Source organism: Rosa chinensis, chromosome 2 (genome assembly GCF_002994745.2).
Source record: "Rosa chinensis cultivar Old Blush chromosome 2, RchiOBHm-V2, whole genome shotgun sequence".
NCBI lineage: Eukaryota > Viridiplantae > Streptophyta > Magnoliopsida > Rosales > Rosaceae > Rosa > Rosa chinensis.
In genome coordinates this window covers 42,244,316-42,271,368 of record NC_037089.1, presented here as the reverse complement: position 1 = coordinate 42,271,368, position 27,053 = coordinate 42,244,316, and the positions used below count along the sequence as shown (strand labels likewise).

Genomic DNA, 27,053 nt, shown 5'->3' with positions numbered 1-27,053 from the left:
ATTCTCAACAGCAACAATTACATTCAATATTGTACAAGAAAATCATGTGTAAAAGTCCAACTTCGACTTCATTTATTTATAAATGCTGATAAATCTTAATTTATCTATTGCTAAGTTCAGGCAATTTGAAGTCCAAATGATGAGGAGTTGCCGATCAGCATCTCTCACTTATATGATTGTTAAGACATGAAACTCATCACCTTATTGCTTCTTGGCATGTCTTTGGGAGAAGGCTTTGATCCTTTCAAGGCCTTCTTTAAGTACTTGAGGTTCCACAGCAAAAGTAATGCGGAGCCAATTTTTCAGTCCAACAGTGACCCCTGATCCCCATAAAGGACAACATAAATTAGCAAACCCATCCAAAAGTTTCCAGTTCAAATTTTCTTCTATACAGAGGAAAACATGCCTAAAAAAAGAAAAACCAAAGAAGTACTTTTTGTATATGCAATGTTTACAAATTTTTTTTTGTCAGAAGCGGATGGATGTTAAATATCAAGAAATGTTCTCTAAACTAGATAGATTGACATGCCAAGCATGTAGGTAAATCTGAAACATTAACATGTACATACTTATTTGAATATTTACTCCAAGATGATAGTTTAACGTCGTAACATGTCAGATTGACAAAAAACATAACTATTGAATATCATTTCTTAACATGCAGGTAAATCTGTGGTACTACTGCACTAAGCATCCTACTGATTTATCTGTGTTTGGGACTGAATCGGCCACCAAAAGAAAAAAGAAAGAAATTATACCGAATGGAAAGGGAAGGGAAAATTCTTAGCCAAGTGCAATACGAATCAGTAGATGTACGAGTTAATAATTCAACTTTTACCTGGCAGAACAATCACAGACTCCTCTTTGGACAGCTTAAGACAAAACTGTATATCATCATCAATGCCTTCAAGTGCCGATAGGTTTAGTTTAACCTGTTAATTAAAGTTTTTTGCCATTAATTTTAGTTCATATATATGCTAATTATATTACAAATCAATGAGAGTTTCAAACGAATAAAATGTATTACTAACCAATACAACCATGGAACCTTCAGGTTTATGTGGGCAAGTAATGCATGGGATTTCCTTAATCATGTCATATAATATATCCACAGCTTCTCTCATTATGCCAATTATATTGGAGAAAAAACTCTCTTTTGTGCGCTCAATGATTTGAGGTATTGCTCCCTGAAAATGAGAATTATTATGTTTTTATTGACTGGAATTGGGAAAAGAGATGAAGCTGTATACATGTTTTCTCTTGAGAGTCTAGCTAGTATGTTAAGTTATTAGTTTAGTGATTGACAATTTAACACACGCAGCTGACCTGAATGATCACTGCAATAACAAGGCCATGCATTCTATCTTATGACATTTTAATTCACAACAAAGCAAATGAACAAACACTACTAGCAAAATCTCTAGTGGCCACCCATTTTGGATACACTTTTCTAAGTGTATCATTTGAGTAAAGCAAATGACACCCTTTTATATTTTTAGTATTCTTTGTTTTATGGGTACCGATAACAATGACAAAATAAAAAATATAATCAATAAAAGTAAGTTAATACAACTAAAACTTGACTTAAAAGTAAGTTGTTTTCAAAATTAGTTCGTTTACTTGGGTGTAGGATTTTATAGTTTGAAAAGAAGTACAACTAAAACTTGACCTCTAAGTAATCATACATATATGTTTCTTCTATCTAGTTGTATTCTTTAATTTCTTTTTTTTAGAACAAATATATTAATATATGTTCTCGAGTTTGATGAGGTTAATATGGTTGAGCTTTATAAAGTAACATAAGTTCCATCGCGGTTCTCTCCACCTGTTTGTCAACTCTTTTTAGGTTGAATTAGCATTTTAGTTTTAACATTCATCTGCTTTTCTTTTTTCAGTTTCAAAACATTTGGTGACAGAAGTTGGATCAAATCTGTTAATCTAATTTCTTCTATTTCAAACATATTGTTATTCAAAAAGTAGTAGCTAGCTAAAGTAACCTAGGTAACTGAAGGTATAACTGCATGGTGTTCAACAAACAGAATTGAAATTGGATTTTTATATCATTGCTAGCGCAGCATGGATGTTAGTTGATATGTGTTGACAGGTAACTAGTACGTATACATACATACCCAACGAAATTTTCAGGAACTTGATCTTTGATGTTGGATTGTTTGGTATGCAAGTCGTCGGGTCGTCGGCTATATCAAAGACTATATATGGACAGTAATAATTCCTTTTTCTTTGTTTCTGTTGGTAAAATCTTTAGTTTAAGTGATTTTTTGCTAGAGTATGTCCTCATTTTTTCTTGACCAAAGCTAACTTTGAGCTTTCAATGCAACAACATTAATTAATAGGTGTATCTCAACTAATACAGTTTGTTGCTTTGACATTCGCTTAGCTATCCCTATATATACTAACTGCCCACTTCTTAAAAAGAAAACGCCAAATGTGGTAATTGCAAACATATAAAGGGAAGAAGAGACCTTGACATTGATTTATTGTAATGAGTTCCAGATTGGTAGAATATATACTTTGTAGACAACTATGCTTTTTGAGAAGTTAGTATGGCAAGATTAATTGTTGCATGCTTGGTAAGTTCTTCCATTGCTGAGTAATTGTTTAATCTGGGTGAAAAAGTTAACATCTGCCTTGCCTGTAATTAAATAACAAGCTCTATAATTAACGAGTCAAGGAATTATTTTCAGATTAGTAGTTCAATTATTAAAAATGTGATTACCTGCAGACATTTGGATGTGTTTCCAACTCTTTGTATCTCTGTTTCTTCTCTCTCCTACCTGCCCACCTTCTTGTATATCTAGTGCATATTTTTAATATACAATCTATTGCACAGGAAATTTCTCATGGTAAAGAGCCAGATAGGTGGGAGCTATTTAAATTAACGCATCAAAGGAAAGGGTCCCAAGAACCAATCGATGCGGCATCTGCAAAGGCAATTGTAAGCTAATTTATCTGTAGTTTTATTATACTTGTAGATATTTCGTGTCTCCTTTCCTTATGGTCTATCCATTACATTTGTTGTAGGCGGATTTTGAAGAGGCTGAACAAAAGAGGCTAAGCATGAATGTTGACATCACTGCTCCAGAAATCCGTGAAGAAATGTATGCTGAAGTTCTTGGTAAGGAGAAGGGGAACAGAGTGAGAGGTGTTGGAGCAGGGGTTACTTGGGACGAAGTCCCTGGAATCCATGTTGAAGAGCGAGGAGTATCAAGAGAAGTGAAACAGTTGCGAGAGCAATTGGAAGAGCAAGCCAAAAAGGCACAAGAGAGAGAAGCACACATGATGGAGGAACTACAAAGAAAATGGCTGAGCAAACAAAACGGATGGAACAATTGGTTGAAGTAAGATGCGTAGAGATGGCACTCCAAAAAATGGGAGAGATGTTTAAACAATGCGGAATATCAGTGGATACACAAGAAGATGTCATGCAAACGATGTCTCAGTTTGCTCGTGACACGTCTCAAAGGCCATCGACTGTTGCTTTTTCACCAGATGATGATGTCTACCGTCCTACAATGCCATTTGATTGCCCCAATAGGCAAATTGATTAATCAAGTAAGTATATATTTATCTTTGCATTTTGACTATATTTATTGGATCTGGAACTTTTTTACAGTTCATATTATGATTTTGTACATATGCTATTTCTGATCAGTAATTCGTCTTTAACTTGGTCCATATGTTTAGGAATCATGCCTCTATCAGCCATTATGCAACAAGAACGGGAGCTAATCTTGTGGAGATGGTGGTCATTGCTTCAAGACTATTAGGATTTCAATTCAATGTCATGTTAGGATTTCAATTCAGTACTAGATTAGGATTTGAATTCGGCATTTATTTCAAATTATGTAGACCTTATAAATAACAAAACTATTTATGTACTTCTGGTAAAATTTAAATGTTGGTGGATTTGATTTTAAATATGAATATTTCATTGAGGTTCTTCTTTGCAGGGGAGTTATAATGGTTGTAATCATGAAACAATTGATAACGAGATGTTAGATTATTGCAGCAATATGAATTTTCATAATAGCAGATTTAAAAAAAAAAAAAAAATTGCTCTGAATATTAATGGTAGGTTTCAATAATTTTTTTAAATATAAAAATTCAAATGATACCTTTGTCATAGGGTATCCAACGCATAATAGATACTGAAGAAGATTCGTAGCTTTGCTTAATTAACATTATATAAAAATTTATAATATTAAAGAAATCTCTAAAAAAAAATATTAAATGAAATATTAAGGTATTTAGTATCTTATACGTATAAAACAAGTATTTTTATATTTCGATTAATATATAAATAGGAATTAAAAGAAAACGAAGAGAGAGAAAGAAAAACATTAATATAACATTTAAAATAAAATAAAAAATAGAGACACCAAAGTCAAAAGCGTGGCTTTTGGTTACTGGAGCCTGCAATAGAGGATACACTTTTTCATTCCGTGGCTGCACCGTACCTAATGACTTTTTGATACGGTTATCCATATTCTCTAGAGCAAAAGATACAGAAAAATTAAAGTGTTCTATAAGGCATATGCTAGTAGTGAAAAGGGGTACCTGAACAAAGGTCGCCGGGTCACAAGTGATATCAAGATAGTTCTTAATGCTGTCCACGACCTGGACAAAAAGACAATACTTGATACCAATAAGTTACAATGAACAATTTTTTTTTTTGGCAATTAAAATAATTTATTAAATAAAAAACATAGTACCGAAGGGGGGGACATGAAGCCAATACCCTTTAGAAGAAAGAACAAAACGGAAAAACAACCAAAACATAAGCATGATTAAGCAGAGCCGGTTGAATCAAAGATCAAGACGCACAACAGGCGTCCGATTGCGGGTAGGGTAAGGGTCTCGTGAATCTCTTTTGGACTTCAATTTTTTATTTTGAGATTTTGGGAGAGACTTAAGAAGATTCTCATCTTCCACAGTTGCTTCACCCTCATCAAACCAGGAACACAGAGGACTTAACTCAGCCTGAGCATATGTATGATTACCAAGAGGTTCTTCATTTTCCAAATCACCCCAACAGAACTTAGCTTTATGAACATCATATTCTGACTCCGACTGGGCCATATCCTTAGGTAACTCCTTAGGGGAAGGAGTTTTGGAAATAGTATCCTCTTCAATGATAACATCCGCTCCACGTTGCACATCATCACTAGATTGTATCTCTATGGTCTCTCCCTCGCTATCAGTCTCAGACTCATTTGTGAGGGCCTGAAAAGCATTAGCAGTAGGTACAGCTACAATACCTGCCAAACCTCCCACAGACGGAGGTACTAGAATTGGTGAATGCACTCTTGGAGAAGGTGCAGCCAAAGGAGAAAGTTGTGTCTCTGGAACCTGTGAAGTCTTGACCATGTCATTATGTACTATCCGTGAAATCCCAGATGATACATTAGGATCAGCAGAGGAGGGGTCTCCAATCTGTCGAACCACCTCCACCACTTTCTTAGCAACGTAGACTTGAAAAACATTACTCTTCTTTACACGTTGACTTCATTTACGCCCCCTCCTTGAATTAATGTCATTCTCCTGCACTTCCTTTGCTTGAGAAGGACGAAGCCAATTACATGAACTAATAGCATGACCCACATTACCACAGTGAGAGCATGATAAGGGCAGATGTTCATATTCAACTTCCAAAACTAGGGTTCCACCACCCTCACGTTCTACCATAATTTCCAATGGGGGTTCTGTGGAAAGGTCAATATCCACCAAAACCCTTGCATATAGACCAAACTTTCGATCAAGTGTGTTCGCATCAATCCTGATGGGGACACCAATTCCATTGGTGATTTCAAAGAGTGTTTGGGCTTCCCAGTACTCGAGTCCAAGATCCCATAACCTCACCCAAACTTGGGCATTTGAATTGCACTGACATGTAGGGGAAAATTAGGAACCCAGCGCATGAATCTCAATGTTCTAGGCTTCAAAGCAATGGCACCCATCGCCCAAACTTCAAAAATATAAGACCGCGTTCGGTTTGCAGAAAATAAGCATTAGAAAATGAAACTTGTTCCTTTCTCGAAGGAAAGGAAATCCTTTCTTGAAGGAAGGGAAAATAAGAGGGAAAGTGGTTCCTTCCAAACCTCAAAGTTTCCCCCATTCTTTCCTTGCATTTGCTACTCATAACATATTATTTTATTATATTATTTACAAACTTTGTAACAACTTTCCTGATTAGTTTCCTTACGTTACCAAACATCGGAATGGAAAGTTCTTGAGAAATTTCATTTCCCTTCCCATGGGAAAGACAAAGGAATTACTTTCATTTCCGTGAACCAAACAAGGCCTAAGAACTTGAGAGTGTGTTTGGATGAGGGAAAAAATGATGGAATTTAATTGAAAGTGAGGATTTCATAATTCTTAAGAGCAAATTCCCTCGTTTGGCATTATTAGATTGGTAATTTTAAATTTCTCTGTGGAAAAAAAACGAAGGAATTCGTTATTTAAATTCTTCACTTCAATTTCCACCAAAATAGGTGTTATTTATGAATTCCTTTGCAGTATTCAATTTTTATTTCCAAAACAAGATTTTATTTTATTTTATATTTTTATTTGTTTTAAACTTTTTTAATTTATTACACATTTCAAATCCTAAATAGATGCAACCAAACAATAGAAATTGCAATTAATGAAATTTTAATTTGATGGAGTTAAAGATTCCATCATTTATAAATTCCTTTTAATTTTGTAGTTTTCTCATCCAAACGCACCGTGAATGAAAAAAAAAATGCATAGAAGAAGAAGTACCATACCCCAGTCTTTTCAAGGATGCCCTCGGGATCATTTTTCACAATCCAGCCAAGTCTCCAGCCAGGAACAATCCATGTCTTTGATATAGAACCAAGTGTAAGAACTGGTACAATTGAACTGAACTTTCCCATAGGCACAAAAGGGTTACTGGCAAAAGCCAAACGGCCATAAACTTCATCCGAAATCACAAAGATCCCGAGTTTCTTTGCTGTTTCTGCAATCTAGATGTAACGTAGATGTACTTAGAAATAAAAGAAATTCATGACAACTATATAAATAACGAACTTCCAAGATTCTAACACACACACACACACTATAACATCATTTGAGCAATAAATTATACAAGCAAATTTAAAGTGTGTAAATTACTAACCATATTATTCACACATTTTATTTTTTCTTGAAGAAAGAATGAACATTGGACCCTATACCTTCTTCAAATGCTGGTATGTGAAGACATTTCCACAAGGATTGCTAGGGTTAATGACAACAATGGCGGCAGTGTTGTTATCCACAAGAGCTTCAACAGAATCAAGATCCACCTCCCAACCTTTTTCAGGAATAAGATCAAAATGGCGAACTTCAAGATGGTCAAAAGCTGCTCGAGCTTCATACTGTGGGTAACCAGGCTTGGGAAGCAGAATATTGGCACCAGGACGTGCAAGAACAGACACTATGATCTCGATTGCTTGTGTGCAACCAACAGTGAGATATACATCTTCAGGCAATAACTGGCTTGAGAGGTCACGGGAGAGAAACTCTGCAATAGCTCTATTGTGATAGAGTACGAAGATAAGTACATGAATATTAAATTTGTCCAACTTTTTCTTTCTATCACCGCACAATACAACATGGCTAATATTCTTATTCATAGTACTATCACCAGATAAATAGCATGCTACAGCTCTTTAATTAAAATTAGAGAAACCACAAATCGCATCACAAATCATTTTGTTCAAAAGCAACTGAGCATATCTAATAAGATTAAGTGATTAACTGCTGTCTCCAGATCTAACTAGGCTTTCCCCTCTTGTATTGCTTCTTAGCTTATGGGCCTTTCTATGAAAGGCAACGCAAACCAAAGTTGGAAACATTTTTACAACTAATGTGCATCTCATTTCAAAATTGTAAACCGAGTGAGTCAGTTTTTTTTTTCTTCCATTATTACTGTTGGAAAATAAACCAAGCTTATTTTAATTGTCTCTTTTGCTGATAGTTGCCTAGTTAAGTGTGGTAGTGTGATGGTGTGTCTAGAGTGCTCTGACTAGGTGGAGTCTTCTAGGTTGCTGTCTCTTTGGCGTGAAGTAATTTTAGCATGCTGTGTCTTTGGCCTCAGAGCCACTGTTGTTTTCAAAAACTCTTTGTTGTTGCTGCACACGCATATAAGGCTGTGCCTCTTGTATTTCGGCAAAATAGTAGTAGCAGTGTTTGGGATATCAAAATCCTTTTCCAAAATTTTCTCTCTCGGTTAGTTAGATTTGTGTGAGTTATTCTTGTTTCCATTTTGTTGTTGCAAACATATTTCCCGCAGCTATTTGCTGCAGTTATTTCTGGTATTCTACATCTGGTATCAGAGCTCAGAGGTTGAAGAGCTGGTGGTGGTTCAAGGATGGCCAACAGGGTCGAGTTCTCGCAGTGCCCAGTCGGTAAATTTGACGGGAAAGGCAATTTTCAACATTGGAGAGCCCAGATGGAACTTTTCTTCAAGGTGATGGAATACACAGAAGTTGTAATCAGTGGATTCAGAGATCCGGGAGATCAAGCTAATCTCACACAGAATCAGAGAGAGGAGTTAATCAAGAATCGGAAGAAAGATAGCAGAGCCCTGATGTATATCTATGGAGCCATTGATTCAGAGATTTATGAGAAGATTGCACATGCTGCTACAGCGAAGGAGGCTTGGGATTGTCTCATTAATAGCTATGTGGGACAAGATAAGGTGAAAAAGGTTCGGCTCCAGACTTTACGGCGGCAGTTTGAGCTTCTTCAGATGGAGAAAAGGGAGAGCATCTCTGATTACTTCTCACGCACCTTAGCAATTGTGAATCAGATGAAAGCCAACGGAGAGATTATAGCAGATTTGCAAGTCGTAGAGAAAATTCTTCGGACTTTGACAGAACGGTTCGAAGGTAAAGTCACAGCAATTGAGGAGTCAAGAGATCTCACTGCTGTGACGGTGGATGAGCTTATGGGTTCTCTCCAAGCCTATGAGCAGAGGCTAAATGAGAAGTGACGCGCCTAAAAGCAAGCGCGCAATTTAACCCTGAAATATCGTTAGTAGTATAAGCAAATAGGGATCGTTCTATCCGGGGATTGAGGGTACACTTGTAATTGTGAAACAAATAAAGAAAAGTATTATTTACAAAAATAAAATAAAGAATATAAATATATACAATTGTATAAAATAAAAAGGGAGGGGGGTTTAAGAATTATAGAATTGAAAATTAAGATAAATAAAATAAAGAAAATGTAAAAACATATATACAAGGGTGGATCGCAAGGAACAAAGATCAAAACCACATCCATATGTAAGAAATCCAATTACAATTCCTATAGTTGATTTTAAATGTCATGAGAGAGGAGTTGATCATGTGAAACATTCGAAAGCAAATGATTTCCCATATTTTACTTTTCAATGCTAATTAACCTAAGCGAAAGCACATAGATTAATCCTATCAAACATGCAATCAAGCCCTAGAAAGCTAGTCAATCATGACATGTTCAACGCATTAGACATAGAGAAAGGCTATCAACTCAAGTGTACAACTTAGTATGGAAAAGTCCACCTAATTGCAATCCTCTTTAATTAAATTCGGTCTTTGCACAAAACCTTTACTACTTTGATTCAAGTTTACACAAAACGAAAAGTCGATTTCATGTTCTTAAACCTAGCACCATTCATATCAAAACCCTAAGTGTTTGCAACCAAATAAGATTAAAATACAAAAGTTTTCTATCATGCAAATTTAATTAAACAAACCCACATAAGCAACATAAAAATCAACATATAGAAATCACAACTTTATCTCAAAACATATAAACGGGCTTTAAACTTTGCCCTTAACATTATTTGTTAACTAGAATTCATAGTTCTACAAATCTAAACAAAGAAAACCAAAAGAAATTACAAGGAAAAAGATAGAATTACACCATGAAGGGAGTGGATGATGAAGAGCTTGAGACGTTGATCTTGAATCTTTAAAGCAAGACTTCACTATCACGGCACAAGGTGGATGATGGCTGCTAGGAGGCTTCATGGCTTCTTCTTCTCTTCTTCTCTTTGCTTAAAAATGCAGAACTAAGAACTAGAGAATGGAAAGAAAAATGGAAAGGAAATGGAGAGACAAAAAAGATGGAATGGGTGAAGGAATTGGTGTAGGAAATGGTAACTAAGGAAAATGGAGAGGAAATGGTGAGACAAAGAAGATGAGATGGATGAAGGAATTGGTGTGGGAAAATGGAAAGGAAATGGATAGACAAAGAAGATGGAATGGATGAAGGAATGTATATAGGAAATGGTGACTAAGGAAAATGGAGAGGAAATGGTGAGACAAGGAGATGGAATGGATGAAGGAATTGGTGTGGGAAAATGGAAAGGAAATGGTGACTAAGGAAAATGGAGAGGAAATGGTGAGACAAGAAGATGAAATGGATGAAGGAATGTGTGTAGGAAATGGTGCCTAAGGAAAATGGAAAGGAAATGGTGAGACAAAGAAGATGAGATGGATGAAGGAATTGGTGATTGAGAGTGAGAGGAGAAGGTGTTTAAATAGGGAATAAAAAGAAGAGTGAAATGATGAGATGAAGAAAAATAATGAAAGTGGAGTATGAGAGTGGTTTGTAAAATATGTAAAAGATGAGGTAATGATGAAAGCAAAGCATGAAGGTGAAGAAATGTGGAAGTGATGATGATCTTTTAGGGTAGAAAAATTGTATCCAAGGAAAAAGAAATGCTTTCTTCATATGGGTGGGAAACATGAATATGTGGTGTTGAGCTGTTTTCAGGTCAGTTTCTTCCCCTTTATTCCTTCAATTATTTCTCCATCAAAAATTCAGAATGAGCCTTCAACTTCTTCATAAAAAATGTTCCACTATGAGTGTATATCATCCTCACAAATTTTCAGAGCTTTATTCCTTGTGGTTGGGCCGAAAATGCTGCTGGACCTCTTACAGGTCCAGTTTTCCGGTTTTACTTCTGTAGAAAATTGGGCTGATTGTTTGAAGGCCTTCCACTCATATTTTTCTCTGGAACTCTTCATAAGAAATGATCCTTTGGGTGTCTAGAATGGATCTAGAGAGTTTCAGCTCATTTCGAGTTCATTTGGTCAGGTGGCCGCTCCTTCTTCTTTGCTTGGCTTGGTTTCTCCTAGCCGGAGTAGGAATATGTGTAAAATTGATCTTTTAGTACATTTCCATTTTTCTCCATCATTTCCAGGTAATTATGGACCTAACGCTCATTTCACCTTCATTTACTCCAATGTACCTAAAAATAGAAATTGAATTAAAAATCGATTCAGTTAAGGAATTAACTAAGCAAAATGTGAGGAATTAACTATTAAAATATCACATTAAAATGCGCCTATCAAATTCCCCCACACTTAGCTTTTGCTAGTCCCTTAGCAAAACAAAACAAAAAAAATCCAAAACAGAACAAAGACTTGACAAAAAGCAAGTAAATGACTCTATTGCTCCTAACTGTTGTCTCAGAGACTCCAAACTCATGGCTTTCACGTTAAACACTTAATCAAAATCACAAAGATAATTCCATGGTTAATAAACCTGTGACATTCATATGACTAAGCAAGATATGGAGAACTTAAGTTATACAGTGAATGATAGCATGTTTCGAACAAGTCCAATCCAAACTCACAGGGCATACTCTCGATTTTTCTCTCAGAAATGGCTATGCTTAAAAGCTTCACACTCAAGTATATGCAAGAGAACAAATTGTAAGGCAACAAACAGCTTGCATATTTCATCAATAAACACATTTTGTGAAGAAGTTTTAAAGACCTCATGAAATGACTAAGTGCACAAATGGACCTAAACCATAAGCTCGACTGCGTAACTGACTCCACTAACCAAAGACTGCCCATCTCAAGGATCAAGTCAGCACTTAAAACAGGTTGTAATGGGGCTAAGCTAGGGTTTTCGAAATGAAGATTAAGGATACTAAAAATCCTAAGGACCTAGCAAAGCATATAAGGACCACCTTATGTCATCATTTTTATAGACCAAATATCATTGTTTTGGGCCAAACCTTCTCTCTAACCAACATGGGAATGGACAAAGGCATAATTTTCAATTTTGAGCCTTCTACAAATTTGCAAGTCCAAAACCACACTTCAACATTTTCCCAAGAGTTTTCTTTTCAATTTTTCTTTTCTTTTGCCGCTTTTCTCTCTTTTTTTTTTTTTTTTCAAGGCAAAATTTTTTTTTTTCTTTTTTTCTTGGATTTTCCCCACCCCACACTTGTCTTTCATCGTCACCCCTACATACTATGTCATGCTCTACTAAGTCCTTAAGACAAGGGTAGAGATATCTGTACTAAGCTCATGGTAGGGTAGTGAGGGTGATGAAAAAAAGGTTTTCAACGTAGGCTCAAAGGGGTTCATTCTAAGGAGTCCCACGACGGGCACAATTGGGGACACATGCTTGTTTGGCTATGGTGGTTACCCTAATGCCTTCTATCCTATCCAGGATCAATGCATATTATGGCATACAAGTTTTGACAGTCACAACAGCCGAGTTCTAGTACTCTCTAGTCCATTAAAATCTATGACACATGATCATTGGATTTTCAAAGAAAGATGAGGTTTTGCAAATACAGCCATGAAATTATGAAATTATCAGTAAGCACTCAAAAAGAAAGTATTTTAGCTCAACAGCTCACTTGGGTCAAATGATTCAGACTTAATCCTAGCATGCTTAATGAACCAAGTTACAATCCTATCTCAAATCTTCATACAAGCATCACAATGTCGATTAACCACATAATTCAATTAAGTCCTATTTTGATTGTGAAAACCTTCAGCCATGAATTCGGAGACATGTTCATCCTAGACGTTAGGAGCATCCTAAGACTCAAACACACAAAAACACTCTAAAACCAACATTTTTTGTTTTTTTTTTTTACAATTTAATTTAATTTCAACACTTAGGTACGGGAACAGGGAGTCTCGATGTGCAATGGGACTGAAACAGCTACCCTTTTTCAAGACTATGTTTAATCCAATATACCTTAGTGTATCACAACATCAATTAAAAACACAAAAAACACAATCCAACATCAACTATTTTTCATTTTTTTTTTTTTATATATACTAACTACTAAAAACACAATAAAGCAATAATCCTTCCCCCATACTTAATTCATGCATTGTCCTCAATGTATAAACAAATATAAATCATGCAAAGCATAAATCAAGCATAGAAGAGAAAGTTAACACAACGAAACCTAAAACAACCTAAAATTCATGAAAATAAAATAGAAGGAAGAGTTCAAGAAAGCAAATCTGCGTTTGATGTCTCCTCCACAGCTACAGTTGAAATGGGTTACCTCCCATGCAGCGCTTAATGTTTAAAGTCTTTCAGCCTAGACTTGTATCTCCATTTACTCCTTTGGAGGAGCGGTATGCGGGCGAGTGGCAGCCCTCTTGCTGGTTTCAGCCTTCGGAGGTGGGTCCTCATGTTGTGATGCAGTAGCGTCCTTGCGAGGAAACCCAGGAGGATAACTCTGCAAGTTATTGACTTCCTGAGCAAGCTTGTTTATTGCAGTGTGACAGCGGATCAAAGAGCAGTTCATCTCAGAGATGTAATCGATCATGCAATTGACTCTCCAATCTGTCACCATAATACCATCGCGGAGAGAGGAACGCAAATCATCAATCAAATCCGACAACCTTTCCAGGGTGGCCATAGGCCGAGGAGCACGAGCAGCTGGTGAGGAAGAAGACTTTCCGGGATGCAGTCTGGGAGAGCGACGAGGTAGAGGAGGGGGACTGCGGGTACGCTCACGGATATGACGATGGTCCCATGGACGAGTAAGCCCAGCTCTAGTGGCCGCTTGACGACCTTCTTCCTCCAAAGAGAGAATACGACGTTGATTGACGCCCCTGCGAGGAGTAACCTTGGTTCGAGCCATGAGGAAGTAGAAGGAATTTGAAACTGCACGCTTAGACAAACCTTAGTAAAATCTGGAGGAGACAAAAAAAGGATGTATATGTAAAGCACAAAATAGGGTAGAAATCTCAACAGACACACGGTTTTAACAAAGCTTCTCCGGGAAGGAGAAGAGTTATGACAGTTCACGGCCCAAGAAACACGTATGCACATGAAAAACTCCCCCACGCGTAAATATTCCTTTCTTTTCCTGGATTTATGGCAATTAGACCTGCTTTCGGCTGTAGCTTGTCTGTCACAGCTCCTCGAGATTTGTTTGGTTCCCCCACGTGTCCTTTCTTTTCCTGGATTTATGGCATGCTTTCGGCTATAGCTTGTCTGTCACAGCTCCTCGTGTCCTCCACGCGTCAACAGCTTTTCCGTGTTTTCGGGTGACTTTAATCCAACGCGTAGATTTAATCTCAGAGATCGTCGATCCAACGGTGGAGATCTGCTCACTCGTTCTATAAATAGGTGCATTCTGAGCGACTGTTCACTCCAAAAGAAAATTCTTCCGAGTTCCAGCCTTTCTCTCTCAACCCTTCAGCCTTTCTTTCGAAACTCAAATTCTTTCTTCATCAACATGGAACCACGAACTCTGCAACTAATGGAGCAACAGACCCAGCAACAAATCGAGGATGGAGGAAACAACCAAGCAGCCGGGACTAATAACCGATGGGCTCCCACACCGCCTCAACTAAGAATCCTCAAGGGCCTTTACTATGATAAGGGTTTTAAGTACCCAACTCCAGAGCAGATTCAAGAGATCTGCCTTCATCTGAAACAGTATGGGCAGATCGAGGACAAGAACGTCTTCTTTTGGTTCCAGAACCTCAAGGCTCGTGAGAGGCAGAAGTTGAAGGAGTTTCGGAACGTTCCGGTTGGTGGATCTCTCAATCTCAATTTTGGATCCACTAGTTCTACTGATGATGGTAGATCCATTGATCTAAACTTTGGCTCACATGTCGGCTATGGTGTTGATGGATCGATCATGGAACAACGAGGAGAATATCACCAGGAGATTGAAACCCTTCCACTGTTCCCCATGCATGGTGAGGACATCTTTGGCAACATGAAGACTACTTCCGAGGGAGGTAGCGGCTATGGCGGTGACTCTCGCATTTCCCTTGAGCTCAGCCTCAACTCCTACAAAGATGCAGACATGGCTTAGTTTAGAGTATTATTATTATTATTATTATTATTATTTTTGTTTTTTTTGTTTTTTGTTTTTTTTTTGTTTTTGTTTTTTTTTGTAAATAGCTGAATTTAATAAGACTGAATGAATGCAGTTTTTTTTATTTTTATTTTTAATATTTTTTTTAAATATAGGACTCAAAAATAAAAGACAAAATATATATATATATATATATATATATATAATATAGGACTCAAAATGAAAGACAAAAATATAAATCCCTTCCCCCACACTTAAATATTGCATTATCCTCAATGTAATTAATTAAAAGCATGCAATGAAATAAGTAAGCATAGATAGAAGACATTTACGAAAACAAATCCTAAAATAAAAACAATAGAGAAAAATTGAAAAATAAAAAGAAATAGGGAAAGAGAAAGCAAATCTGATTATATTCTGTATTGGGTTGCCTCCCAAGTAGCGCTTGTATTTTACGTCTTGCAGCCAGACGGTACCTACATTAAATAAAGTTAGTAACTATAATTAACAAAGAAATACAAAATAAAAACAAGTATAAATATTAATTACAAACTACAAGTATAATTAACAAGTATATTGTACATAAGACACAAGTTAAGTACTCAAGTGAGTATAAAACGTGAAAAATATTTTTACAAGTTTAAAGTGTGAAACAACAAAATAATTTACACGTATAGAGTATTCACAAGTATTTCTTTTATTATAAACATTATTGATATCGAATCAAATTCCAAGCGGCAAATCAAGTGGACGTGCGGCCCAAGTATAGTCGCCTAGACACAAACTCCCTTTTAAATCGTTTGGGCAACCTTACTGAAATGGCCAGGTGGGGGAGGACGAACAAGAGAGGAAAAATCCATTTTGGCATGAGCTACTCCCACATAGTGGTTTAGGCCCATTTGCAAGCACTTCTGGATTCAAAAACCCGTCATGAACGTTGTCCCCTTCCTAGACACCATTCCACATAGGCTATACTTACTAAGATGTAAAAGTTCATAAGTGTGAAGACAGTTCAACAAGTGTTAATAAAGGCCGCCCTCAACCTTAAGAGACCTGAGCTAGGTACCAATAAGGGGTTTAGGCCAATATTAACAAAAGAGACTTCACCTATTCCTCTCAATTTACAACCTACAATTAAAATTCGTGTTCAATAATATAAATAATATCCTAGTTAATTTAAACTAAGTTTTAAACAATTTATAAACAACAAATATATACAATAAATGACACAATTTAGCAAGTGATTTTTCAATCCCCGGCAACGGCGCCAAAAATTGACGCGCCTGAAAGCAAGCGCGCAATTTAACCCTGAAATATCGTTAGTAGTATAAGCAAATAGGGATCGTTCTATCCGGGGATTGAGGGTACACTTGTAATTGTGAAACAAATAAAGAAAAGTATTATTTACAAAAATAAAATAAAGAATATAAATATATACAATTGTATAAAATAAAAAGGGAGGGGGTTTAAGAATTATAGAATTGAAAATTAAGATAAATAAAATAAAGAAAATGTAAAAACATATATACAAGGGTGGATCGCAAGGAACAAAGATCAAAACCACATCCATATGTAAGAAATCCAATTACAATTCCTATAGTTGATTTTAAATGTCATGAGAGAGGAGTTGATCATGTGAAACATTCGAAAGCAAATGATTTCCCATATTTTACTTTTCAATGCTAATTAACCTAAGCGAAAGCACATAGATTAATCCTATCAAACATGCAATCAAGCCCTAGAAAGCTAGTCAATCATGACATGTTCAACGCATTAGACATAGAGAAAGGCTATCAACTCAAGTGTACAACTTAGTATGGAAAAGTCCACCTAATTGCAATCCTCTTTAATTAAATTCGGTCTTTGCACAAAACCTTTACTACTTTGATTCAAGTTTACACAAAACGAAAAGTCGATTTCATGTTCTTAAACCTAGCACCATTCATATCAAAACCCTAAGTGTTTGCAACCAAATAAGATTAAAATACAAAAGTTTTCTATCATGCAAATTTAATTAAACAAACCCACATAAGCAACATAAAAATCAACATATAGAAATCACAACTTTATCTCAAAACATATAAACGGGCTTTAAACTTTGCCCTTAACATTATTTGTTAACTAGAATTCATAGTTCTACAAATCTAAACAAAGAAAACCAAAAGAAATTACAAGGAAAAAGATAGAATTACACCATGAAGGGAGTGGATGATGAAGAGCTTGAGACGTTGATCTTGAATCTTTAAAGCAAGACTTCACTATCACGGCACAAGGTGGATGATGGCTGCTAGGAGGCTTCATGGCTTCTTCTTCTCTTCTTCTCTTTGCTTAAAAATGCAGAACTAAGAACTAGAGAATGGAAAGAAAAATGGAAAGGAAATGGAGAGACAAAAAAGATGGAATGGGTGAAGGAATTGGTGTAGGAAATGGTAACTAAGGAAAATGGAGAGGAAATGGTGAGACAAAGAAGATGAGATGGATGAAGGAATTGGTGTGGGAAAATGGAAAGGAAATGGATAGACAAAGAAGATGGAATGGATGAAGGAATGTATATAGGAAATGGTGACTAAGGAAAATGGAGAGGAAATGGTGAGACAAGGAGATGGAATGGATGAAGGAATTGGTGTGGGAAAATGGAAAGGAAATGGTGACTAAGGAAAATGGAGAGGAAATGGTGAGACAAGAAGATGAAATGGATGAAGGAATGTGTGTAGGAAATGGTGCCTAAGGAAAATGGAAAGGAAATGGTGAGACAAAGAAGATGAGATGGATGAAGGAATTGGTGATTGAGAGTGAGAGGAGAAGGTGTTTAAATAGGGAATAAAAAGAAGAGTGAAATGATGAGATGAAGAAAAATAATGAAAGTGGAGTATGAGAGTGGTTTGTAAAATATGTAAAAGATGAGGTAATGATGAAAGCAAAGCATGAAGGTGAAGAAATGTGGAAGTGATGATGATCTTTTAGGGTAGAAAAATTGTATCCAAGGAAAAAGAAATGCTTTCTTCATATGGGTGGGAAACATGAATATGTGGTGTTGAGCTGTTTTCAGGTCAGTTTCTTCCCCTTTATTCCTTCAATTATTTCTCCATCAAAAATTCAGAATGAGCCTTCAACTTCTTCATAAAAAATGTTCCACTATGAGTGTATATCATCCTCACAAATTTTCAGAGCTTTATTCCTTGTGGTTGGGCCGAAAATGCTGCTGGACCTCTTACAGGTCCAGTTTTCCGGTTTTACTTCTGTAGAAAATTGGGCTGATTGTTTGAAGGCCTTCCACTCATATTTTTCTCTGGAACTCTTCATAAGAAATGATCCTTTGGGTGTCTAGAATGGATCTGGAGAGTTTCAGCTCATTTCGAGTTCATTTGGTCAGGTGGCCGCTCCTTCTTCTTTGCTTGGCTTGGTTTCTCCTAGCCGGAGTAGGAATATGTGTAAAATTGATCTTTTAGTACATTTCCATTTTTCTCCATCATTTCCAGGTAATTATGGACCTAACGCTCATTTCACCTTCATTTACTCCAATGTACCTAAAAATAGAAATTGAATTAAAAATCGATTCAGTTAAGGAATTAACTAAGCAAAATGTGAGGAATTAACTATTAAAATATCACATTAAAATGCGCCTATCAAGAAGTCAGAGGTTGCAATCGAAGAAGCATTAGAGACTCAATTGAATTTGAAGAAGGAGAGAAACTTGACGCACCGCAGTGAAGGAGGTTACCGCGTTGAGGGAGGCTACCGCCGTGAAATAAGAAACCAGAATTCAAGCTACAAGAGAGGATCGAATCCCCGATTTGGAGCAAGAAGAGGAAGAGGAAGAGGCTACACTTGGAGCCAACCACGTGATAAGTCCAGGGTTCAGTGTTTTAATTGCAGGGAGTATGGCCACTACAAAACAGAGTGCAATCAGAAATGGAGGTCAGAGAGTCATGAGTTCCATGCCAAGATTGCAGAGAATGATGCTGATAATGAAGAGAATTTGCTGCTGGCTTTTAATGCTGTGAATGGTCGAGAAAAAACTAAGTGGTTCTTGGATACAGGTTGTAGCAACCATATGTGTGGCCATAAGGACTTGTTTGCTGAACTAAACGAGTCCATAACATCAGAAATCACATTTGGCAATGCAGCAAAGATGCCCGTGAATGGGAAAGGCAAAGTGTCTATCAAGTTAAAAGAAGGGCAGAACAATAGCATATCTGATGTGTATTATGTACCTGGTCTTCGCCACAATTTGCTAAGTGTGGGGCAGCTGTCTGAGAAGGGATATGATATGAGGATCTACAGAGGGGTCTTCACCATCAAAGACCCACAGCAAAGGCTATTAGCTAAGGTAAACATGACCCAAAATCGTCTGTTTCCTTTATATGTTGGCTGTGAGGATTTACCTTGCTTTAGCTCTTCTACTGCTGGAGATAATTGGTTATGGCATATGCGTTTTGGGCATTTAAATTTCAATAGCCTAAACTTGCTTGCTCGAAAGAATTTAGTCTCTGGTTTGCCTCCAATTTCTATTCCAAATCAAGTATGTGAGACTTGTGTGATCGGGAAGAAGCACAGAGATCCTTTTCCTAAAAGGAAGGTCTATAGAGCAAGAGTGCTGCTGGAGATTATTCATTCTGATTTGTGCAGTGTTGAAGTCCATTCTCATCGTGGTGGAAAGTACTTTGTCACTTTCATTGACGATTTCAGCAGGAAGACCTGGGTGTACATATTGAAGAATAAATCGGAGGCATGTGATACATTCAAGAGCTTTAAGGCCTATGTTGAAAAACAGAGTGGGGAGAAAATCAAAGTGCTGAGAACTGATAGAGGGCAGGAATATATTGTGTGTGACGATTTCTTGCAGAAGAATGGAATTAAGCATCAATTGACTGCCCGGTACACACCGCAGCAAAATGGTGTAGCGGAGAGAAAGAACAGAACCATCATGGATATGGTAAGATGTATGCTGAAACTTAAAAGTTTGCCAAAGTATTTGTGGGCAGAAGCCGTCGCTTGTGCAGTATATATTCTGAACAGATCTCCCAGCACCAGTGTTGATGGAAGAACTCCTTATGAAGTATGGAGTGGAAGGAGGCCAAATATCCAACATATGAGGGTGTTTGGATGCATTGCATATGCACATGTACCTGATCATATTCGAAAGAAGCTTGATGACAAGGCCGAAAAATGCATCTTCATTGGCTACAGCAATGTTACAAAGGGATATAAGCTGTATAATCCCAAGACGGAGAAAGTGATTGTCAGTCGTGATGTTATCTTTGATGAGCAGAGCAAGTGGGATTGGTCTTCAAAAGAAAGCACAACAGGAGCATTTATTCAAATCGATGACGAATTTCAAGTCCAACAAGAAGATGTCCCAGCAATTCAATCTCCAGGAGTTACTGCTGTTCAAATCCCTGCAGTACAATCTTCAGTTCAAATCCCCGCAGCTCAAACATCTCATGAAGAAGAATCTGGTCGCCCACGACGTAATCACCGATTGCCAGCACGTTTCCAAGACTATCACATCAGTAATGACAATGAAGCATCTGATGAAGAAATTGTGAATTTTGCTCTTTATGCTGATTGTGATCCCCTCACATTTGATGAAGCCTGCCAGCATCAACATTGGTTGAAGGTGATGAATGAAGAAATACACTCCCTTGAGAAAAATGATACGTGGGAGTTGACTTCTCTTCATGAGGGAAAAACACCCATTGGAGTTAAGTGGGTATACAAGACAAAGTACAAGCCAGATGGAGAAGTAGATCGTTTCAAGGCGAGATTGGTGGTGAAAGGCTACAAACAAAAGCCAGGTATTGATTATCTTGAAGTTTTTGCTCCAGTTGCTAGACTTGATACTGTGAGAATGATTGTTGCTCTTGCTGCTCAAAATTCTTGGAAAATATTCCAAATGGATGTTAAGTCTGCCTTTTTGAATGGAAATCTTGAAGAAGAGGTGTATGTTGACCAGCCTACAGGATATGTAAAGGAAGGCCAAGCTGACATGGTCTATAAGTTGAAAAAGGCTTTATATGGCCTGAAGCAAGCACCACGGGCATGGTACACTAGAATTGATTGTTATTTTATGGAGCATGATTTTCTCAGGTGTCCTTATGAGCACACCTTGTATGTCAAAACTAACCCGCAGGGAGAAGTTGTCATTGTGTGTTTGTACGTAGATGATCTCATAATTACCGGCAGCAACACAAACTTGATAGCTGAATTCAGGGAGGCCTTGACTTCTCAATTTGAGATGACTGACATGGGTCTAATGTCTTACTTTCTTGGTATTGAGGTGTTGCAAACTGAGCAGGGAATCTTTATTTCACAGAGGAAGTATGCAAGAGATGTTCTCAGAAGGTTCAAGATGGAGTCTTGCAATCCAGCTCTCACTCCAGTTCAAGAAAGATTAAAGTTGGAAAAGGATGGCTCTGGAGAACTTGTGAATCCTACTCACTACAAGCAGTTGGTTGGAAGTCTGCGTTATCTGACTAACACTAGACCAGACATTACATTTGGTGTTGGGCTTATTAGTAGATTCATGGAGTCACCGCGACAATCTCATTTGATGGCAGCAAAAAGGATCTTGAAGTATATCAAAGGCACTCAAGGTGATGGTATCTTTTACTCTGCAAATTGTCCAATTGAGCTTATTGGTTATACAGATAGTGATTGGGGTGGTGATTCTGAGGATGCAAAAAGCACTTCAGGATATTGTTTTCACATTGGTTCTGGAGTTTTCTCTTGGTCATCAAAGAAGCAACAAGTGGTGACTCTTTCTACTGCAGAAGCAGAATACACCGCAGCAACGAGTTGTGCTACTCAAGCAGTATGGCTGCGTCGAATGCTTAGCTTCCTACAGCAGGAACAAGAATTTCCTACAAAGATCTTTTGTGACAACAAGGCATCTATTGCACTGTCAAAGAACCCAGTGTTTCATGGAAGAACCAAGCATATTCATGTGAAGTTTCACTATATTCGTGACTTGGTGAATGAGAAACAGGTTGAAGTTCACTTTTGTCGATCCAAAGATCAAGCTGCTGATATCTTCACAAAGTCCCTTAAAGCAGATGCCTTTCTGAAGCTTAAGAGAATGATGGGAATGATGAAGTACAATGAGCTTGGTTTAAGGGAGGCTGTTGGAAAATAAACCAAGCTTATTTTAATTGTCTCTCTTGCTGATAGTTGCCTAGTTAAGTGTGGTAGTGTGATGGTGTGTCTAGAGTGCTCTGACTAGGTGGAGTCTTCTAGGTTGCTGTCTCTTTGGCGTGAAGTAATTTTAGCATGCTGTGTCTTTGGCCTCAGAGCCACTGTTGTTTTCAAAAACCCTTTGTTGTTGCTGCACACGCATATAAGGCTGTGCCTCTTGTATTTCGGCAAAATAGTAGTAGCAGTGTTTGGGATATCAAAATCCTTTTCCAAAATTTTCTCTCTCGGTTAGTTAGATTTGTGTGAGTTATTCTTGTTTCCATTTTGTTGTTGCAAACATATTTCCCGCAGCTATTTGCTGCAGTTATTTCTGGTATTCTACAATTACTTCATGGATATGAATTTTAACAACTATTTTCCCTTGAATTTTTTATTGATATGAATTAATTACCAGTCACTCACTATAATATTTTTTTGGGTCAATATAATCATTGCTCTTACTAGTAATTACGAGAGACTACTATATGGGTCAATACAAAATACCTTAGACTTGTCTTACTAGTAATTTCGATGACTAAATACAAAATACCTTAGACTTGTCTTACAAAATACCTTAGACTTGTCAATATAATCATCGCTCTACTAGTAATTACGAGAGACTACTATATGGGTCACATTTCAATGACGTGCAAGACTTGCAACAACTAGTATTAGAGAATGTTTTTCGATGACTAAATACAAAATACCTTAGATTTGTCTTACTAGTAATTTCGATGACTAAATACAAAATACCTTAGACTTGTCTTACAAAATACCTTAGACTTGTCAATATAATCATCGCTCTTACTAGTAATTACGAGAGACTACTATATGGGTCACATTTCAATGACGTGCAAGACTTGCAACAACTAGTATTAGAGAATGTTTTTCGATAACTAAATACAAAATAGCTTAGACTTGTCTTGTTTTTTAATCTGTGCTGTCAACTTTGCAGTTCATTCATGTAGCAAATTCATATTTGGTGGCTCCTAGCTAGCTCGGTTGGCTCCTACATTTGTGGGTCATGACTCACTCACGAGTAGTTATCTGTATTATATTCATATTCATTCATATGTAACAAAACTGAAATTGGCTTCTGCCTCGACCTTTATGTGTCGTTTTTTTTTTTTAATGCAATCTGTGTTGTCTACTTTATAATTCATACATGTGCCAAAATCTATAGTCTTTTGCCATATTTAGTGGCTCCTAGCTACAGTCACGACTCACTCAAGAGTAGTTGTCTGTATTATATTCATAAACATTTATATGTATCAAAACTGAAATTGGCTACTGCCTCTACCTTTATGTTTGTTTTTATTTTTTTTAATTTTTTTATTTGATGCATATCTGTATGTTTGTTATATATATGCTTATATTACATATATATATATATATATGGAAGAGACATACGTTAAAATGTACGAGTAGTATAATAATCACTGAACAATAGAATGAGAATCAAGACCCACAGGCACGTATGTTAGTCAGATATATAGTGTAATAAATAAAGTACCAAGTACGACAAAGTTATGAAGAAATGGATGCCATTAGATTCCTTAATTAATTTCAATTTTTCATAATGGTTTGGAGATTCCTTAATTGTTTCCCGAAAGAAAAGAAAAGAAAACAAGTGCTCATTCATGGTCGAACTCTCCGTTTCAGCGGCGTTCGAGCCACCATAGACGGTTGTGCTTGTGCAAAAAAGATGATGATGAGGGCTCACAGAGTTGAAGAGTTGACAAGACATACCTTCTTGCTGCGAAAACACCGCCGGTAGGACAATAAGAGTTGAACTTGAAGGATTGGAGGGCCTCTGAGACGGCATCAGCGGCGGGAGGAGCCGTCCAGAATGATGCAAACTCAGTCGGGTCTCCGCGGCCCAGCATAATGGTGGACCGTCGATCGTCGGAGTTGAGATTCTTTGCTAACGTGTTGAGAACACCACGGACGGAGATTGAGGCAGTGTTCAGTTCTTCATTCGCTCGGAAATTCCATTTCTGATGCGAATAACCATTCTCATTCTCCATGTCCCTAGCTCGAGTCTTTGGCAGTGAGAGAATATGTGGGGTGTTAGGTGCTGGGTTTCAGGTTTTAAAGTGGGATTGAAAAGACTTGAGGCTAGGGGTCATCATGGGCCGGGCTAGGACAGGCCTTACGCTAAATTTTAAGACTTAGAGTAGGGCCGGGTCGGGTCTAGTTAAAGTCAACAAAATTTAGGACTGGGTAAGGTAGGACTGAGGCTTAAATATGCTAATTCTTACCCGCCCGAAAAGCCCAAGTCACTGGGGTCAAACGGGCCGCGTCGGACCGACCTTCCAAATAGGGCCGAAATTGGCCTAAAAGGGCTTTAATTTGTTTAACAAAAAGAAACACATTATTCTTTTTTCCTTAAAATGTGGCTCCATGGTCATATAGGCAATATAAGACTCATTGTTTTTTGTTGATCATATTTAATATATATATATATATATATATATATTTTGAGATTAACTTATAAGTTATAACATTTATAAATATTAGTTAATGAGGTTATATTTAATTAACTATCTCTTTAAATCTCTAAATTAATTTTTATTTAACAAAGGAAACAGGAATTAAAGAAAATAAAGCTTACGAAATCAATTACCAAAAAAGAGATAAATTGTATATTACAGAAAAAATATAAATTTATTTTAAAAATAGAAAATATTAGGGCTTAAACGGGCGGGCCTAGAGGGCCGGGCCAGGTTTCAATTGCATGGCCCTTATCCTACCCTATTTGAGAAAGGGTCGGGCTGGCCCGCTCTAATGCAAGGGCCGGGTAGGGCTTCGGCCCTATGGGTCAGGCGAGCTTAGGGCCGAAGGGCCAAATGATGACCCCTACTTGAGGCAATGATGATGTATTTATATTTTCAAAATTTCTACTATATGGTTGTAGCATATACATAAAATCAGGGACTGCAGCACAAATTAAAATTGAGGTAGGTTAAATTTACCTTAGCAACTAAGAAAATTTTTTATTAAAAGTTTGACAAAATCTACTCTATTTTAATGAAATATCTCAATTGCATAACACTTGTTAAAACACATTTACGATTTATTTTTACATCTTTACCAATATAATGTTTAAAAAGGTTGTCATAAAAAAATCAGAAAAATAATTGAACTCTTAACGAAAGATATCTAATAATGTGAGTCATTTGATTAACAAGCAAGAAAAAGCAGTTCTAGTAGGGGAGACATAATGAGCCTTGCCCCACAAAATGTATATTGTTACTTGAATTAGACAATTGTTTCAATTCAAAAGTAAATATGCAATGCAAATACATACTAACTACTGGATCCTGGGACATATAAGCTTACACAATTTTTACATTTCTTCTAAGCGTTTAAGATTAAAAGCATTCAATGGCTCAAATTAATTTTGTGAATGATGACAACATATTAGATGATGATTGGACAAATGATGTGGCATCAAATTAATTTTAAAATATAGATTTGTTAAAGGAAAAATACGTTATGTGCCTTTGTCAAAGTAACTGACGAAGAGAGAATTAGAGAATTAGCGGTTACAACTCAATCATCCATTATTGTCATTACTGTAATTGCTACTACCATTGTAATCCTCACCCAATATAAAGGGACTATCTAATGAAATGAGTAGACGAATTTCCCCATTTTACTTGTACACGTTATCAGCACGCTCAGAACCAATAACCAAGAAAAAAAGAGAAAAAAAACCTAGATTTTTTTTCTTTTTCCCCTCGACACCAAAGGAAGAAACAAAAAACCCAAATCTGTCAAGCCAAGCCGCACCATGTCTTTCCTCGTCAAGCCAAGCTGCATGGCTTAACTCAGAGCACAGAACCCACTAGATCTGCATCGACTCCTTGGCTCATTAGCTCAAGCTGAGACGCCGTTCTGACCTAGCCCACGTGTTGCAACAGTCTTGTTCCCTGCGTGCCACACCAGCATCCGAGCGACGCAGCTTCTCAGCCCACCAAATTAGCAGGCCCAACAGAAGCCCAAAAAACATTTCTACGCACGCCTGCATCAACACGCGCATGTGCTAGGATCATTCTGTTTTCTCGTAACCAAGTATGTTCTCTTTTATTTATATAATTTCATACTCTGGTAAATTTAATTAGGAAAAATTTTAGTTTACTACCCTGTGGTTTGCACTCAACATTATGTTAGTCCCTGCTCTTTCAATTTGATCAACAACACCCCTATGCTTTCAGTTTCAATCAGCCGTGCCCAAATTTTTCCGAGACATCCAAATCAGACATTAAGCTGTGAGCTGGCAGCGACAAAGTCAGCGAGTGGGCCCACAGAAAGGGGTAAACTCTACATTTCACTTAATTTCCACCCAAACTCAAAAAAAAAAAAAAAAAAAAACCCAAATTTATCTTGGCTCCTTCGCGACAAGCCCTGCCCTACATCTATCTTTGACCCAGACCGAACTGCAGCTCGGACCTCCGACCCAAATATGTTGAGTTCCGATCGTCACCTCGTCATCTGGTTGTTCCACCTCTTCAATCTCGCTGAACTTCTTCACCGCCTGCGCCGGCTCGGCTTGCACGCTCGGATTTGAAGAAGAAGACCTCCTCCATTCTATTTGGGTCTGTTTCTAATCTATTAGAGATCTTTCTAGTGCATTTCACAATATCCTTTCTGCCTCCAGAAGAGTCAACTCTTTCAACTTGGTCAGATTTTCCAAAGCCTTATTTGTCAATTGTCGTCGATTTGGGTTAGCAAAGATTGTTTCTTTGATTTCTCT

General features: G+C 37.2%; 1 protein-coding gene across 1 annotated transcript; it reads right to left on the bottom strand.

Moving 5' to 3' along the window:
• Positions 1-10: 10 nt before the first annotated feature.
• On the bottom strand, positions 11-24,414 carry LOC112189602 (tyrosine aminotransferase). The gene is made up of 7 exons (XM_024328944.2): positions 24,044-24,414; positions 7,218-7,557; positions 6,789-7,007; positions 4,579-4,638; positions 1,032-1,187; positions 839-932; positions 11-320 (listed from the first exon to the last, which is right to left on the bottom strand). The coding sequence occupies exons 1-7, from the start codon at positions 24,319-24,321 to the stop codon at positions 202-204; spliced, it is 1,266 nt and encodes a 421-aa protein (XP_024184712.1). The 5' UTR covers positions 24,322-24,414; the 3' UTR covers positions 11-201.
• Positions 24,415-27,053: the final 2,639 nt, after the last annotated feature.

Coding starts and splice junctions, on each gene's coding strand:
- LOC112189602 (XM_024328944.2), bottom strand. CDS start 24,321: ATGGAGAATGAGAATGGTTATTCGCATCAGAAATGGAATTTCCGAGCG. Junction 7,558..24,043: donor GGTGTTTTCGCAGCAAGAAG/GTATGTCTTGTC, acceptor CTATCACAATAG/AGCTATTGCAGAGTTTCTCT. Junction 933..1,031: donor AAGGTTCCATGGTTGTATTG/GTTAGTAATACA, acceptor TTTAATTAACAG/GTTAAACTAAACCTATCGGC.